The 18,717-nt window shown below is 45.8% G+C and overlaps 1 protein-coding gene across 15 annotated transcripts in view; it reads right to left on the reverse strand.

Annotated features, from left to right (window-relative positions):
* Positions 1-18,717, reverse strand: part of TBL1X (transducin beta like 1 X-linked) — a 185,161-nt gene that overhangs the window by 45,597 nt on the left and 120,847 nt on the right. For 10 of the 15 annotated variants that reach the window (XM_081042592.1, XM_081042591.1, XM_081042594.1 and 7 more), the window contains 2 exons: positions 17,911-17,999; positions 5,212-5,319 (listed from right to left, as the gene is read on the reverse strand). In XM_081042592.1, the coding sequence (XP_080898718.1) occupies positions 5,212-5,269 (58 nt within the window). In that variant the 5' untranslated portion in view covers positions 5,270-5,319; positions 17,911-17,999. The remainder of the gene's footprint in view (positions 1-5,211; positions 5,320-17,910; positions 18,000-18,717) is intronic. The other 5 variants (XM_081042585.1, XM_081042588.1, XM_081042586.1 and 2 more) reach the window with 1 other exon arrangement.

Genomic DNA, 18,717 nt, shown 5'->3' on the forward strand with positions numbered 1-18,717 from the left:
AAACTGTGTGTACATTACGTGAAGCAAAGGACACATGCCTAATTCTACCCAGCTAGTCAGGTTTAAGAAAACAGCACCCGTCCAACGTGAAGACTTTAATTTTTGAAAGCCTCTGATGCCCCTCTCCGAATAACGCATATATGGTAATGTGAACGGAAGCAATAAATACGTCTAATAAATTGGCCTCTCAACCATGCATCCCGGCCAATCAGAAAATACATTCCAGCGTATAAGGAGTTTACGATCATACTCAGAGGTCTTTAAATCCTCACTGTGAAGAAAGAAGTTCATCAGCCTGCCAATTTGTGATAGAGGACAAATGAATTTTGACCATCTATCGCTAAGCTCCTTTTATTATCTTAAAATGTTTGCAATGACAGCTAGCAGGGAGACACAGCCTGGTAACATACCCGCGCCGGATAAAAATCAGCGGAACTCAGTTTGTCACTTGCCCTTCTTTTTTATTGTTCCAGTCAGCACCTGCCTGTTCTCCGTGCTGGGCTGTCGGTCACAGAAGCCGAGGGGGGAAGATGCTTTCCCAGGTTTCTGATGACCTGAGTACCTGGGGTGGGTGGGCAAGTGCTCGGCGTTTCAGCATCTGTCCTACCTTGGGTCCCGCCAGCGGGAGCCCTGCCATCTGTCCAGGACCCTGCACAGATGGGCACATGTGTGCCCAGAAGCTCGGTCTTATCCACAGGAGGGCTGGCCGGCTGCAGAGTTTTCTATTTTTACACCGAAAGTTGCACTGCTGAAGGAGACAGTGTGCCGATGGGTCTCTCTCACTCAGCAGTCCTGGGCAAAAGTCACGGCTGGCGGAAACTGGGACCCGTGCGGGTCCAAGAAGGCTAATTTTAAACCTGAAGAGGAAGTGTAAAGCTTCATCCATATCCTGTAGATACATCTGCCGGGGCTAATGGCCTTTTACCTACTTTCCAATATGCTCGGTGCTACGAGCACAAATTGGTTCTGCAACTCAAACCAAAGCTACAAACCACCGATGTGTACGGAGCGCTGCCCAGTGAGATGGAAAAGGAGGTGGTGACTTCTGATAAAGTGAAAGCTACACTGACACACAACCCAGCAATCCCACTCCCAGACATCGACCCAAGAGAAACAAAAACCTGTGTTCACATAGAAAACCTGGACACACACGTTTCCAGTAGCTTTAGTTGCAATCGTCAAAACCCGGAAACAACTCAAACGTTCTCCCACAAGAGAATGGACAGTCAACTTTCACGTATCCTTAAAACGGAATACTACTGGGCAATGTAGAACTACAGTGGTTCCCCCCTTATCTGCAGGGGACACATTCAGAGACCCCCAGTGGCTGCCTGAAACCACAGATAGTACCAAGCCCGACAAGTACTGTGTTTTTTCCTCTATGTACATGCCCATGAGAAAGTTTAATGTATACATTAGGTACAGTAAGAGATGAACAACAATAAAAATAAAATATTAGGTTGGTGCAAAAGTAACTGCAGTTTAAAGGGTTAAAAATAATTGCCAAAACCGTAATTACATTTGCACCAACCTAATAGAACTACTTTAATAATAGAACGTAATAAAAATTATGTGAATGCTCTCTCTCTCTCTCTCTCTCAAAACATCTTGTTCTATAAGTACACGCAGCGTGGATATGCTGAACAAAGGGATATTTCATGCCCTGCTCAGGATGGCGAGAGATTTCATCACGTTGCTCAGAACGGTGCACCACTTAAAACTGACCAGTGGTTTCCTTCTGGAATTTTCCATTTAAGAGTTTCAGACCGCGGTTGACAGTGGGTGACTGAAACCTCGGAAAGCAAAACCATGCATAAGGGACTACTCTACATGGCTGGGAGAGGGCCAGGGCAGAACCCAAGGTGATCTGAAGTCTGCCTCTTGGGGGGGTGCCGAGGAATGAAATAAGTCCATTGTCGAGATCCTTTCCTGAGACTAAAGAGACGCGATATGTCTCTCCGTAACACTCAGGAGAGTGTTGTCTTCAGCGAGCGCGCCCTGCCTTCGCTGAGACAGAACGTGTTCCACGGTGAGTCTCTCACTCGTAGCCCCAGACATCCTAGCCGAGACAAGTGCTGCGTGGCGTGGAGAGAGACACAGGTGGACTCAGGAGGAACGACAGGAGCGGCATCTGCTGGCTCCTGAGCAGAGAAGTAGGGCTGTCTCCCTGCTCAGGTGGCTGGGACCAGGGACGCCTGGGGTTCCACAAAACTTGTCCCTCCCCGCACCCAGGACGGTGGGGTGGACGTTCTGGGTCTACCCCTGGTTGGCGAGGCAGAGTGCAGATCTGTCCCCTCACTGCCAGGTCACCACTGTTTTCCATCCCCACTGCCTTCTCCACACAACGTAACGACTAAAGGCAGACGTGACGACACAAAGCCTACTGGCACCTTCCAGCGGAGAAAGCCAGATGGGGAGAAATCAGGAGCCCGTCACCTGCCGGAATCCAGGTCTTATTGTTAATAATTCTGACAGTGGTGAAGGGGAAAACACACGAGCCTGAAGACAACCATGATCAACGGACGTGCTTTCCATCTTTGAGCTAGAAAAGAGACTAACAGACTGAGGAGAAGATATTCCTTGCACGTGGTGGGAGCTCAATATCTGCGGTACCAAAACTTTAGGATTTGAGACAGATGTATCACACCACCCTCAAACGAACACTGAAAACATGAGGCATTTCTTCTCTCCCTTCTCCTTTTGCAAATGTCCGTGCGGGGAACTCAGTTCCGGGGGAACACTCAATGTAGAGGAAAGCGCCGTCATCTCTTCCTTAATCCCTGCTCAACACATGGGGTCATACCCTCAGGAGTCTCACAAACGAGCAGACGTACATAAAATCTACACTGATGAAATTCTATACTTTGTCGCCTCCCCACTATTCTCCTCAGTCGCCTGGTTACAGAAACTATCAACAAACAGAAGACAAACGTTACCAAACACCAAGTAAGGAAGTCTGGCCTTTCTGGGGGACGGATGCAAAGTTCTGTTTATTTAAAGAGGCTAGTAACTCGTGCCCCAGGGCCCCAGGGCCCAGCCACCGGCAGAACCCTAGCGGAGCTGTCCTCTCATCCCCTTTATGAATCCTGAGGTTCACAATCATGGGAACCACCATTTCACCTAGCGATCTGTCCCCTCATGTTGAATGTGCTTCTGCCTTCGTGTTATCTTCGTGTGGAGCTGTTGGTATAAGGAAAGCATCTCGAATTCAGTGTCCTGAGTCCGCACGCGGGTGGATGTTCCATGAGCAAACATCGCTGGGCCTGTATCAGTTCTGTGACAGGACAGGACCTGTGCTCTGGGGAAGCAAGGTCCTCAGGTTCCCAGGTGAGGGTACGAGAGCACGGGAAGCCATTGTCCTGGTTTACAATTCTGTGTGTCAATTTCTTATACTGTGTGGTGGCAACAGCTAATCCGAACGACCTAATCTCTAGGGAGAACGAATATGCACTTTCCTATATTCAGGTCCCAGGTGTTGGAGATCAGGCTTTGAGGGGGAGAGGTGTTTGCTCATCACCTGCCCAATGTATTCTGCCACTGTTGCTCAGGGTGAACATTTCTCGCAGCGAAGGGGAGGTTCCAATGGAAAACATGACCTGTTCAAGGCTCAGAGCTCGGGCCTCTCGGTCTGGCTGCCACACCTGACCGTTCTACGCAGACTCACAAAGAGCCCAAACCCCGGCACATGCATCTTTGGGAGGTGTGACCAGGAAATTGGTTTCTTTCTTGACAAATCAAGTTGCAGAATATGCACAATACGTTACCAAGTGTATAAAGCTTAAACACGCACAAAGCCATTATTATGGGTTCCATCATGTTGCCCCTCCCTCCAAATTCAGTTGAGGTCCTACCCCCAGCACATCTCAGCATGTGACTTCATTGGGAAACAGAGTCTCACTGCAGATGTAATCAGTTAAGATGAGGTCACACTGGAGAACGATGAGCCCCAATCCAATCCAACAGCGCCTTTACAAAAAGGAGAAATTTGACAAATTGGGGCAGACATGCATGCACACAGGAGAATGCCATGGGAAGATGAAGGCTCCCCATCATACGGGGTGGGGGAGGGGGACGGGGAATGGTCTATAAGCCCGGGAACGCCAGCAAACCACCAGAAGCTGAGGGAGAGGCATGGAACAGAACCCCTCACAGCCTTCGGGAAGAACCAACCCTGCCCACACCTTGATTTCAGACTTCCACCCTCTGGAACGATGAGACCGCGTATCTCTGTTTAAGCCACCCAGTCTGTGGTACTTTGTCACAGCAGCTCCAGGAAACTAGAACACCTTTACTTGATAGTGCTCAGAAAACCATCCCTGTGCAGCAAATGCATAGGGATAACACCCAGTAAATCCAGGAAGGGAGACGTAACTGAGGACTCAGACAGGCCCCCGAGAGTCGAACACAGGGGTCCCCACTGCATTGGCAATGGCTTACTTCTTAAGGTTGGGTGGATAGGTGGGTACGAGGACGTTTCTTCATTAATGTCATTTTGCGCATCTCAAATTAAATGCTTTCCGGTTTTAAAAGTTAAAAAAGGAGTCCTCTCTTTAGAAATTAATATAAAATTAATTGAGTGAATAAACAAAGGATTAAGAACCAAGACTTTTAACACAGTGCCCACAAGGAATTCTGTAAACTGGGCTTAGGTGCCGCTGTTGGGGCAGCCCTAATATTGTATAACGGGGACATGAAGGCGCAGGGATCTCACAGGACTTGTTTGAGGAGTCCTGCTCGTCTGTGACAGTCAGGTCAGATCCCTGGCTCCAAGGCACCCTTCAGTCCCCTCCCTTCACTGCTCCCTAAGGCAGCAGCTGCTAAACACAAGCTCTATTCTGTCACCACAGGGAGTACGCGCTTGGCCTGTTCGATTCTGTACCATAAAGGAAACGCTTGGTCACAATCAAAAGTATTGGAAGAAACCAGAACTGATCCTAAGTTTTAGAAAATTGGGTAGGACCCATTTGGGGGGCGGGTGGAGGACACTCAGTAAATCAGGTCCTAAATCTATGAGGTTCCTATCTACACCCCAGTCCATAAACACCCTCCTTCATGCCGCCCCAGGCACGAGATGGCCCCAGAACCGTCTCGCAACCCCTCGTCCTTTGCTCTTCTTTTTCTAGAGCATGGTTTTTCCACCAACGGTTGGTGGCCGTTTAGTGCAGCATATTGAAGGATAGTTTCCTGTGGACAGAAAAGCAGCCCTCTTACCTGACTCCTGGAGATAGCGATACACCAGGAAATTCACCTCGTCACTGGTTATGCTCATTTTAGCCTCACCTCGCGGCGATGAGGTCTTGACAAAGCGGGAGCCACCGTCTGGGAGAAAGGCGAGAGAAAAAAGCAGAGAGTCTTGAAATACTGCCCATACATATTTTCCTGCATTCTTTTTGAGACGGTAGAGAAAAAACGACCGCGATGTTATACCCACAAAGGTAATTCATGCCTCATTTGTGTTATAGCGTGTGATTGCATGATTACATAAACATTTTGTAATTATACACACGCGCGTACACACACACACGCGCGCGCACACACACGCACGCGCACACACACATACATCCCGGTGAAATGTTTCCCCCAAAATAAGAAACACTGGTGTGTTTTATAAGGCTGGGATACAGTCAGGCACAAACCCTACTAAAGACGACAAAATTCAGGGGCAACAGAAAACCGAAACGAACCCTGACTTTTTATTCAATAAACATCACACGCGTACACCTTCAGATCACACTGTGTTCAGAAACGAGCTTGAATCGACTCGTGCAGCTTACGACAGGCAGCTTAGACATCTGTCCATCCAGACAGATGGAGATAATTGAGTGGACCAGCAGTCATGTCAGCAGGACACCTTTCACTCGTACGAGTTTAAATGACACCCTCGACAGTCACTCCACCATTCGGGCATACAACAGAACTGAAAAGGACGTCGGCAGACGTCAGCGAGGACCTACGTAACTGTATGTGTCACCTTGCCATCATTCTATAAAGAGGCCAGGTCTCAGGAACCCACCGTTAAGATGAGGTCACACAAGTAGAGAACCTCCATGTTTTGTATTTTGCGCCGGTCTGGCTGGGGGTTCGAGTACCTGGAAGGCAGGTGGAAACTTGGGGTGGCGGGGACACGATGGTGAGAAGTATGGGAGCCTCTGTGTCTGTGGCAGCCAGGAAGGCAGGGATTTTCTTCCCTGTGACCCTCGTTAGACATAGGCACAAAGAGAACACTGGTCAGTGCAAGAGGAGAACTCGTTTGCACACAAGACAAATCAGTGTACAATAGCCAAGTGCCAACAACCAAGAACGGCCAGAGTCTTTCAGTCAGGTCACCAACCCCAAGCACTTTGGGCTGCTAGGGACCTGCGTTCAGAGTCCCTGTACGACATTTTCAGCCATCTTTACCGGTAGCAAAACTTTTACCATTGAATGAGAATTAAGTGTGTATTTGTTTAGAAAAAGATAAAAGGACAAAGGCCAGATTCAAGTTGGCTGTTGTAAGGGATACACCCTACACCTGGGACCCTCCCTGAGTCCCACCCTGTGATAAGTGTGTGGGCAGGGCTCGTGACTCACTTCTATCCCATAGGACATGTCAAAAGAGGTGGATGTCCCTTCCTCCGTGAGGTGACAGTCTGTGGCCAAGAGTGGATGTCACTCCCGCAATGATTAGACATTATGTAAGACTTTGTCTTAGTGGACTGGGGGGTGAGATTCTCCTGCTGGTCTTGGAGATGAAAGCTGCCACCACATAAACTGTCCAGGGAGCTAGGAGGCAGCCTCTAGGGTTCAGGGAGCCCCAGTCCTCCAACGGAAATTATGCCAGCAACGTGAACCTGGGAGGCCCCCCACCCAGGGTCCAAATAAGGGTGCAGCCCAGCCTGCCTCCTCGTGACACCTGAGCCCAGGACCCAGCTAAGCCGGGCCTAGACTCCTGACCCAGGGTAACTGCGAGGCAATAAATGTGTTGCTTCCAGATGCTGGTATTTATGAGAACTGGTTAGGCGGCAATGGGTTCACTAATAGTTGCCTTGTGGGTCATTCCAGTTCTCACTTCGTAGTCCTTACAAAGTTTTATTGTGTACTTACCAGACTTTTGCCACTCCAGAACTCTTGTCTTCTTTACTTAATGGGGTGAAAGTTCTGTACTTTTGTATCAAAAGGAACATTTGACAGTCAAAATACAAATGTGGGCTGAGATTTCTGCTTGAATGAATGGTGGGGCGGGGGGGTACACGTGTAAGACAGCATTAGAAAAACACTAGAGACTAAATAAAAAGCTATGAAATCAGAGCGTCACCAGATGAAAAAGAAAAACCCACATTACTTAAGGGGGGAGAAAGTACACAACAAAAATACGTACTACAGAATACTGAAGCTCTAAGCAGACATTTGGTGATGTCAGGGGCCACACCAATGATGACAACTGAGTTGGAAAAACAAATTTAGAATTTTGGGTTCTGTCTACAGTGAATGATGAGGCCATTGGGAGGGGGTAAGCCCAGGAGGGTGGGGCCCTCATGAAAGGGATGAGTGTCCTTATAAAGGGAACCCCAGGAAGCATTCCCGCTTTCTGCCGTGTGCCGACACGTGAGAAGAGGGCATCCACGAATCAGGAAGCAGACCCTCACCACACACACTGAATCTGCTGGTGCCTTGATCTTGGACTTCCAGCCTCTAGAACTGTGAGAAACACACATCTGCTGTTTAAGCCATGCAGTCTGTGGTGCTGTTATAGGCAGCCTGAACTGACTCAGACACAACCCCTTTGGCTTTTATTCTGTCATGTCGGGTATCTAGAAATAGTACAATTTAACTAACAGGGTCTCTTAGCCTCGGTCCCGCGGACATTGGGGCTGGATGATTCTGTTATGGGGCTGCCCTGGTTAGCAGTATTTCTGGCCTCTACCAGATGCCAGGACAATGTCCCCCCACCGCCTGCAGTTGTGGTGATCAACAAAACTGATTGCCAAATGTTCCAAGTTGCCAAAGTGCCGCTCGCTGAGAACAGCAGCTGCAGAAGACGAATAAGCATTCTACGTCTGAAATGAATGGCATTTATAAAGCTAAAAGGTAACGTGGAGCTAGCCCACAGACGCCTCGTAAGGAAACAGAAATCGATCATTTCATAGCACCAGAGAGATGGCTTTTTCAAATCGTCTACGTAAAATTGTTCTACAACACTGTCAGCATTTTCTTAAGAAAATTCAATGCTGGTTTTTGTCTTTCCTGCATCCAGATATTTCTTGTTGTTTTCTAACATGAAGTCTCCCGATACATACAGACGCTATGCCTGTCCCGAGAGCCTGGTACCCAGTCCACACCCCACGATGGGATACACTAGGACACGTGTATTCCATACTGTGCGTATGTTCCCACAGGACTATGGAGACCGAGAATACAAGATCCTCCAGATCTTTATGCATTAGCCCTTCTCCAAGTAGGAAAGCTTCTATTTAAGCTCTGGCTCTGCTTTCTGAGCAGAGATTCATTTTCTGTCTAAATTTATAAGTTAGAACCCAAGGATCAGAATGCTTGCCCCAACGTCTGAGCAATGTACGCAATGGTGCTGATGGTTGTTTTGCTGGGTCAATTTCACTTGCTTGACTCAAATGAGTAGAACAGCTAATGTTCAGTTGGCAAAAAGTATAGTTTTAGGCAAACCTCGCCAAAATCGACTCATAAGGTTGGGAAGTAGTTACCTATCCTTTTTCCTGCAGGACTAGAGCTACACTTCACAGAAAGACATTAGAATAAAACCCTGGTGTGCTTTTTGTTGTTGTTGTTGTTTCTTTTTTGTTGTTGTTGTTTTTTCAATCAGGGTTTTAGGTTGTTGCTGCACAATTTCACGTAAAGAAATGTGCTGGCATTAGACTGGAATTTCAGAGTTCGGCGGCTGCGGGAAGCTCTCTCGTTGGTGGGGGGACAATCCTGAACACAACATTTCTGGTTTGAGTGACAGGGAAGACATTTTGTGCCCCTCCTGTCACCTGCCTGTCTGGGTGCCATTTTCTGAGGCAGTCTAAAGGAAGACGAGGGAAGGAGGTCCTCGTCCTCCCCACTGGGAAAACCAATAATCACTTCAAGATCAGGAGATTCCCCCTCAAACGACACTACTCCTCAAACCCCTCCACGCCTGCCTTTGCTTGAAGACGAATCGGCTCTAAATGATGGAAGCAGAAACAGGGAACACCAGGGAGGCAGGTGCCACACAACACGCTCCGCAACAGGAAAGCCAGGCTTCTCCACAGCACACCGACGCAGATTTACGTTTTGTTTACCTCTCACTGCGGTAACTACACACCACACGTAATTTCATCAACCACCTTCACGTGTGCAGCTCAGTGGCATTAGGACATTCAGTGTTGTGCCACTGTCCATCTCCAGAACTTTCTCACCACCCCACACAGGAACTCTGTCCCCGTGGAACACTAGGTCCCCATTCCTTCCCGCCAGCCCCCACACCCACTCTTCCATCTACCTCTGTCCATAAGTATCTGACTCCTTTAGATATAGGTACCTCTCAAGCCTGTTTTTTAATTTAGCCCCTTCCTGTCAAGAAAATGGAACGACCTTGAGCGAACGACAGTTTGGCTCTAAGGAAAAGACTCGGCATGCCAAGGCCACACGACATTCTCTTTGGCTCTCATGACCCCATTGTGTCGCCTTTACATGCTGACAGTTTCCAGAGCCACTCGGCAACCACGTGCCTCAGACAAGACCCTGTACTTGCCCGACGTGCCCCAGGACAATTCCCGGGGGCCCGTGCTCCCCAGTCCCTGTTGTAAAAGCCTTTCCCTGCACTCGCCACCTCAGCCAAAAATAGAAATCCCACAGTAACGAGAGAGGGTGAGTCTGCCACCCCTCACCTCACGTTTGGTTCCTGTACCGAAGACTCAGATCTTGGCAATGAGGCCACAGGTCAAGTCTTTGAAATGGGAAGGCTGACTGACCTCTTCTGAGGCGTTCTGAGATTACAAATCATACCACAGCTCCCACCCTTGCAGTGTACGTTATTAAAATATTATCAACACGGTGTAGTATTTCCTACAAACACTTCTTCAGAAACAAAAGCTCTGTGACGAGATCGAGAGGCCTCCATAGTGACGAGAGCCAGCTACTCGGAGAAGCACACGTGGACCCTAACCTGGTATTTACTGTAAAACGTGTGCATACGCTTTGGCCTACTTTTTCCATGTTTAAGGAAAATGAGGTATGGAGAGATGACAGAAAAAATGAGTACCTGCGATGTTCAACGCATGGTGTTTGGCCATACCACTGTGTTTCCCCGAAAATAAGACCTGGCCGGACCATCAGCTCTAATGCGTCTAATGCGTCTTTTGGAGCAAACATTAATATAAGACATGATTTGTATTATATTACATTAAATTATACTATATTATATTACCAGGTCTTATATTACATTATATTATATTACATTATATAAGACCGGGTCTTATATTTTTGCTCCAAAAGACACATTAGAGCGGAAGGTCCTGCTAGGTCTTATTTTCGGGGAAACACGGCAGGAATTAAACATTCTCTGTCTCTGTATCTTTCTCTCTCTCTCTCTCTGTCGCGCACGGTCTCTGTCTGTCTGTCTGTCTGTCTCTCTCTCTCTCTCACACGCACACAGTCCAAGAATGACTTTGACCTTAAAGGAGTACCAAGTGCGCCCCTGGACTCAGGGCAGGAAGCCTGCCCCTGGGCTAAGGTTCGAAGTGAAATGCCGTCAGCATCTATCCTGAATTGGCCTGTGTCCTCTCTGCCAAGAAAGATTTTAATGGAAACAGGATGTGGGGCTTTGAAATGCCTGCGCTGGCTGCAACAGAATTAGGGTAAAAAATGGGGGACTCAGGGGGCCACGTGGCTCAGAAACAGACAGCCTCATCTCTCAACATATTTCCGTCCCCTTCAGGCTCCAGACTGGAGGGCAAGTTCTGTCACTCAGTTTTGTCATCTCCAAATTGAGGATAATAAGGGCTCCTCTACGTGGGAGAGGTTGGGAGGGTTAAAGCCTTTTATGTGTACCGCAGAGCAGGCCCCCAGGTGCAGTAGCGACCCAGGACGAGCTAGTTACCTATTATTCCTTCTCAGCCAACTGCACGCATCCCAAACAGCAACCTGAAAGCGCCTTCTGGAGGGGTGAACGGAACAAACCACCTTCACCCAAATCGGCCCAATGCTGGTGTTCCCAGAATAGTTAATCAGTGATTTTCAAACACGCCAGCAGCACTTCTCCAGCCCATCCAGGAGAGCAGTCTCCCCGCAGAGGCTGTGTGTGGGTACGCATTTTCTAGCAGGCAGAGCTGCAGACGTGCCTTGTGGTCTAACACCTAGCTGGTTTCCGGAACGGCGTCCGAGCCCAGCTCGAGTTCTGAGAACTCCTATGGACGCTTCCTGCCTCTCTACTTCTACAATAAAAGACAGCTTTTGCGGCACTGGTAGGCCCTTCTCTGCCTCAAACAGAAGGCAAAAACAAAACAAACAAACAAACAAAGCCCCACAGCTTTCTAATCAGTGCAATCGTGTTTACGTGCTTGCCTGACCATTTTGATTTGAGACACCTTCCATTAGATTTGGTGCAACAACTCGGACTTAATGACTCCACACGCAAAAAACATCCGGCCATTGTGACTTCGAGCCATCATGTTAAAGAAGACGAGTGCAGGCTGATGTGGCATGGCTGGGGTTGTCCCTCGAAAGTATTCCAACATAAATAATGGCCGTCAAGAGACGGAAGGGAAAGTTATTTATAGCATTTCTCCGCTTTATGATTTCATTTCAAGGTGGCAAAAGCTCCCATTCACCATGGTTCCTTTGGCAAAACAGTTAGAAATTTAGTCACAAGAGAAAGGTTGTTGAACAGTTTCATTTTCCTTAGCATATACTTACAGGATGTCATATGCTATCATTCTCTGGGAAGGGAGAGGACTGCTCCCAAACAACAGAAACTTAATTGCCCGTTAATTATCTTAAAAGACATGAGCACAAGAGCTTACTGGGGAGTTGGCACTGGTAACGACAGAAAGGGGAAGTGAGTTACCTGCCTATGGAGAGAGTTTCTCGTTCTGAAAGACTGAGAGAGCCACACGTGAATGAAAGGGAGGGCAAAAATGGTGCTGATCCCATAGTATTTGAGAGGAAAAAAGTTTCTCTTTTAGTAAGTTACCCCATTATGAAACGTTTTCGTAAAATCTCTTAAACTGGCCTTTTGTATCTCTAGGGATGGAAGAAAGTTTGTCTGGATTCTCGTTTCTGCTATCAGCTTGCTGGCATTTAACCAGGAAGGCCTCCACTGCTTACAGTAATTTTGGAAAGGCTCAGGTCTTTGGGACATGTTTCCAGATTGACTGAGGACTGAGAGCAGAGCAGCTGAAAAATCTGCTCAAAATGACCTCACCCTAAAACGGCACTTTTCCCTCTGTGTTTCTTCATGGACATGAACAAACTCTATGCTGACTGGAAGGCAGTGGGTCTCACCTCCCATCCACTTTCTCCATGACGTTTTTCTCTCTTCAAACGTAAACCGAGTGTATTTCACAATCGGCGGTCAGTTGAAGAAGAAATTGTTAATGTAGGATTGCCATGTACATATAACCCTTTCTAAAGTCTGCGTGGGGACCAGTTGGTTTTGGACGAAACAGGCTTGCTTTACATCACGTTGCATATCTTTCTTCTTTGTCATTGAGCCAACATATAGCCATTGAAACATCATGTCGTCCAATGACAATACGATTAAATCAATTAAAGCATTTATAGTTTGACCCCCACGATAGGAAAACATACACACAGAAAAGACTGGGGAGGAAATACATGAAAATATTAACAGTGGTTTCATCTTCATTCTTTTCTTTCATAGGTTTATCTCCATTTACCAAGGAGCAAACATACATTGTTTTATAGTAAGAAAAACATTAAGATTTCCCACTAATCTCAGTCCTATTTATCTACTTTCAATCAAACTGTCCAAATTTATAAAGATAATCAAAGAACTATTATTTTGACCAGAGTCCTAGCAGCAGCAGCACCATTTAAATATGGGAACACGCCAATGGCATCAGATGTAGTCCTTAAAAGAATAGTTCACGACTGGGGAAAATGTCCAAGACATACCGCTATATGTGAAAAAAAAAAGGAGGTTTCAATAGGGAATGTGCATGAATGACGCTAAATTTTGTTTTGCACACACACAGAAATAAGAGAATCCTCTTACCCCTATCTTCGGGATAGATTATATCCGGTGTACGTGTGTGTGGTTTTTCCAAATCGTCTCCTACGAACGTGAACTGTTTTCACATTCATTAGAATGTAATTAAAACCTGGCAAAGTCTTCGGAAATAATGAGTATGACAGCGGACTCAGTGCTTCTAAGTAGGAAATGAGGCTCAGGGTTGGGAGAGCAGAGGGGAGGGTCTCGTGTTAGAAAATAATGCTGCTCTTCAAGGATTACAAACCATCCCAGAGGGAGGCATTCAGAAAGGGTCCTTTCTGTGCCCGGCTGCTCTTTTGGGTTAATTAATGGCTGGCTGGGGACTTCATCCAACACCCGCGTGCACATCAATGGAGGACGCTGACATGACAGGAAAGGAGTCCAGGCCCCGAGTTGCCTCTGTGTGCCTGCCAAGTGGCCACAGCGTCCTCTCGCAAACTCTCTCTACTCACCACCCTATTTACTCATCGTCTCGGCCTACCCAGGAGGAAGCCTTCCTAAAAATGCTCAACCTGGTAACAGCAAACCACAGCTAAGCAAGTGTGTGTCGCATGAGCCAGACGATGTACATAAGACAATCAGCACCAATTTCCTTTTCTATCCTCCCCCTCTGTACACCGTGAGAGGCACGTTCATGTACCCAAGATTTCATAGCACGTGGCCTAGGGAGACACACAGGCAGCTACCGCCTCCACAGAAGAGTAGTTTGCTGCTTTTTCTAATGACTGTGGTTTTAAGCTAACACTTCCAATTAATTTGTAAATTAATTCACAGACTTTAATTATCTTGAAGATTGAGAGGTTGGAAACAGATCCTCCACAACAGGCACTGGGCCCTCACACAAATTAGAGGCATACATACACACGGGTTATGAAACCACGAAGACACTAAGATTTTCACCCACCCATGTAGGATTTCCTTTGGCCTCACAATTCCCTTTCCTTCAGTAGGTGGAGTCATAAGCAAGGTCATTTACTCATAGAATGTGGCCTCTGGAGTTTGGAAAGATAAACCTTACGGCTTTCTCTGTAGACTGGAGTTTGGAAAAAATAAATCTTATGGCTTTCTCTGGAGATACAAAGGCAGATGACTCACCCACCGAAGGGGCCTGGATGTCGTAAATCTTGGTGTTACGGCATTTTTTGATGCTTCAATTTAAGTTAAAAAAAAAAATTTAAAAAAAGAGAAAAGAAAAGCATTCCAACAACATGGATATGGACCTAGAGGGTATTATGCTGAGTGAAATAAATCAGACAGAGAAAGACAAATACCATATGATCTCACTTATATGTGGAATCTAAAGAACAGAATAAATGAACAAACAAACAGAAAGCAACTCATAGATACAGAGAGCAAACTGATGGTTGCTAGAAGGAAGACGGGTTGGAGGGCTGGGGAAGAAGGTGAAAGGATTACGAAGTACAAATTGGTAGTTACAAAATAGTCACGGGGATGTGCAATACATTATGGGGAATATAGTCAATAACGCTGTAAAGACTAGAGGGTTAGATGGGCACTGGACTAATCAGGGAGACCACTTTATGGACAGTGTAGGTGCCTGACCCCTGTGTTGTACACCTGAAGCTGAATAATATTGAATGTCAACTGTAAATATATATATATATATTTATATGTGGTCACGGGATGTAAAGCCTAGCATAGGGTATGGTAACAGCTGTATACGATGTCAGGGGGTAGCTGATTGGGGGGCTTATCACTTTGTGAGGGGTGTAAAATGTCTCATCATTATGTTGTTTTGTACACCTGAAACTAATTAAAAAATTTAAAAATTAAGAAAAGAAACACAACATTGTGAACCCACTTATTAGGTGACAGTCCTCACGTTTATGTCAGCAAACATAAGAACGAAGATTTGTAATGACATGCTCAGCAGCTTAAGTCTCCACAGCCAGAAGACTGATCAGATTTAAAACACAAACTAAAGCACTGCCAGTCGTGGTGAGCAGGGGGTGTCAATGTCGGCACTAGTGACATTTGGGACCACACAAATCTTTGAGGTGGGACTGTCCCGTGCACCGCAGCATGTTCACCAGCAAACCTGGCCTCTAACCACTAGATGCCAGTAACCCCCTCACAGGAAAAACGTCCCCACACATGGCTTAAGTTTTGCTGGAAGTGAGGGGGTAGAGGAGGCAGAAACTGCCTCTGGCTGAGAACCCCCGAGTTAGGGCAGTGACACAGAACCATAGTCATTCCCCATTACAAGCCGGAACGGCCCTAAATTCCTGAGTCTTGGTCCCCAACATCTGCAATGACTTTGCGGAAGAACCACAGCTTGGATTCTGTCTCAACTGCATCCTGGGTGTCGCCGAGCTCCACCCTCAGATATCCACCAACTGAAAAAGCTGCAGTTAGAAGAGGCAGAAATAAAACAGGTGTGTTCCTCTGCCATAGGCCGGTACTCACCGGCTGCTTCCTTCTGTGAGGCCTGTGAGCTATGAATAGGGTTTACATTTTTCAACGGTTCCAAAGAGGGCCAAGAGTCAAAGTTTCAAAGTCCATTTCATGGACCAACCCATGAAATGGATATAGGAATCCAACACCAGTGTCCACAAATAAAGTTTTATTGGCACTCAGTCATGTGCGTTCCTTTACATGATTGACAGCTGCTTTCACACTCCAAATGCAGAGCTGATTGGCTGCACCTCTCAGAGATCCTTGGGCCCATAAGGCCTGAACCACCCACTCTCTGGCCGTGACAGGAAATCTGTGACGATGCTGCTTTCCTGAAGATCTTCCCGTTGGTTGCTTCATTAGAGAACAACTGCCTTCCTACTTGTTCCTTGTCGCTTCCCGGCTTGAAATCTTCCTGTCTGACAATCTCAAGGCCAGGCCCCCAAATGTGGAAGTTCCTAGTGTAAACACACCCACCACTTTTAAACTGAAAGCCAAGAAAACACCACTGTCAAGGTCTGCTGGGAACGGCTTTCAAAGGAGGGCACGTGCTGAAACCCAGCCAATCTAATGGGAACACATCCTGGCCCCCCTTTCTGAGGTACAGCGCCCAGTACAGAGAACGAGTGTCTGACTTACGGTGATTCCCACCCTGCCGACACACCATAGGTGCGGTGGTAGGTGGGCAGCAGAGTGAAGCTTCCAAGCATGACCTCTAATGACCATTTGCATATATAAACTACAAAAGCCATTCATCTATGAAGCAAGACACCCATGCCTCACACACAGCAGGAATTCACCATGAGCTCCATTCAATTCAATTGAAGCTTATGTTCCCAGGACAGAATCCATACCCAATCACCACATGGACCAGCAATTGATCTCCTCTCTCATCTTCCCTCTGACACTCAGAATACGGTCCAGCTGCATTTCGAACAGTACCAACCAATGGTGCAGCCACTTTGGAAAAGTCGGATCAGGGCATTAGACACCACGTTACCATGGGAACTGGCAATTCGACTTCCAGGTACATGCCCAAGAGAAAGGAAGATGTACGTCCACACAGAAACTGGTACAGGGATGTTCATAGCAGCGTTATTCACAACAACTGAAAGAGAGCTGTGACTCAAATGTCCATCCATTCAGGAATGGATAAACAAAATGTGCTCTAGCCATACAAGGGAATATTACTTGACCATAAAAAAAGACTCACGCTACAACATGGACGAACTTTGAAAACGTCATGCTAAGTTAAAGCCAGTCCCAAACCCAACATTTCATAAAGGTTTGTTTTCATCCACACAGTGCATGTTTCAAGTATTGAAGTGAAAGAACAAAATTCTTACACATTTACTTTTTTAAAACAATTTTTATATATGTGGTTGTAAACAAAAATACCTCAGATTAATACTCCTCCTTTAGTTAAATTTAGGTCCATTATTTTAGTTCTGTTTGGTTCTTTTAAAACAATAAAGCACAAATCTCCAAATTTCCATCTTTATGTTTTAAAAATTACAAGGGTTCTGTGGGTTTTTGTTTTACTAAAAAAAAAAAAAAAAAATTAAAGAACCAGAAAATACAAAAAGTAAATAATAAAATCAAATCCTAAAATTCCACCTACCACAAGACAACAACAACCTTTACAGAACTTGTTTTTGGTTGTTGTTTTTTGGCGGCGGCTGGGCATCAGTTTTAACTTGGGATGCGGACTTCTAGTCTTCATACCTGTGCACCTATGATTGTTTTGTTTGCTCTTCTGGAAACCTTATCACTGTATTCGATTTATAAATAGTAATCTCCATGTTTTTCTAATAGTTTCAAGGTTAACTAGCAAATCAATTTGCAGATAGACACAAATCGTATTAAGAAACTAATAAAGCACAGAATTAAGATATGGGAGCCAAATAAAATCTATTCTCGTGCCCAATTACAGTGAATTATTCAGCTTAATTTTAATTCGCAGTGTTAACAAGAGATTGATTTTTAGAAGCTGCCATCCTCTCCTGGTTAAGGCTCAGAAAAGTTGATAATAGCTCGTTAAGTATCCAAAATTCTCGGAAGGCAGTAAAAGTCCAATTCATCGTGCAGAATTGACCATCTAGCCCATAATGATTTAGTGATGTTTTATCTACTACCTTCAATTTCAGCAAGGAGAAGGACCTGCACCTTCCTCCTGAAAACTCGTTTTAAAACAGAAGGTGTTTAGTTTTGGCAAAACGCAGCCGCTCTGCTTCTCAAGTGAATTTTAGGAAAAAGGACAAGAACCGAGTGGCAAGTGGGGCGCTTACCTTTATGGTGACTTCATGGGTAGACCTTTGGACCAGTGGGCTTCCCAGCATCCAACCATAGAAACTGCACAGTGTCGGCCGGGACCTGTCTGGTGAGAAACGGGAGATTTATAAAAAAACAAATAACCTGAAAAATCTTCGGGAAATATTCACCTCTTACCTCTCCCATTACTTTGTGTTTTGTCTTTCAAATCGATGACACTGTTTTTCTTTTCCATCCCAACTCAAACTTAACACATTTTATTGTTTCAAAATCTCCGTCTTAAACTTGAACAGATTATGTGGTTTTATTGGCAAAATGAAAAAGGAGAAATTAAAATGGCCAGTCGGGTATCATTGTACGTGCAGAAATTCTGAAAGCAAAGCATCTCAAAGTAGATAAAACTAATTTTGGCTTAGATAGTGCTACTGTTATCATTTAATAATAAATTAGTGCCCATTTGATATGTCTTTATGGACCGAACCGTATACCACCAATAAATTAAACCACACACCTCTTTAACAGAAATCAAGCCTTAGAGAAACTTTAGACATCACTTGGAGTGATGGTTACAATAATCACGACAGACGTGTTTGTATGTATATATTTACCTCATCTATACCTGCTCAGAAAAACATACAAACCATGTTAGAATCTTGCCGCCCGCCCCTGCCCCCACCTTTGGCTTCCCTAAAATAAAGCAAAAGAAAGACACTGACTAATACATCTCAACTTTTCCATTATTGTACTCATACATTTCCATTTCACAGGGATTGCATTTGCACCGATTTCTGAAGAAGCCAGCCATCCCATAAAAAATCCTTCCT

This window comes from Rhinolophus hipposideros (genome assembly GCF_964194185.1).
Source record: "Rhinolophus hipposideros genome assembly, chromosome: X".
In the NCBI taxonomy this organism is placed as follows: Eukaryota; Metazoa; Chordata; class Mammalia; order Chiroptera; family Rhinolophidae; genus Rhinolophus; species Rhinolophus hipposideros.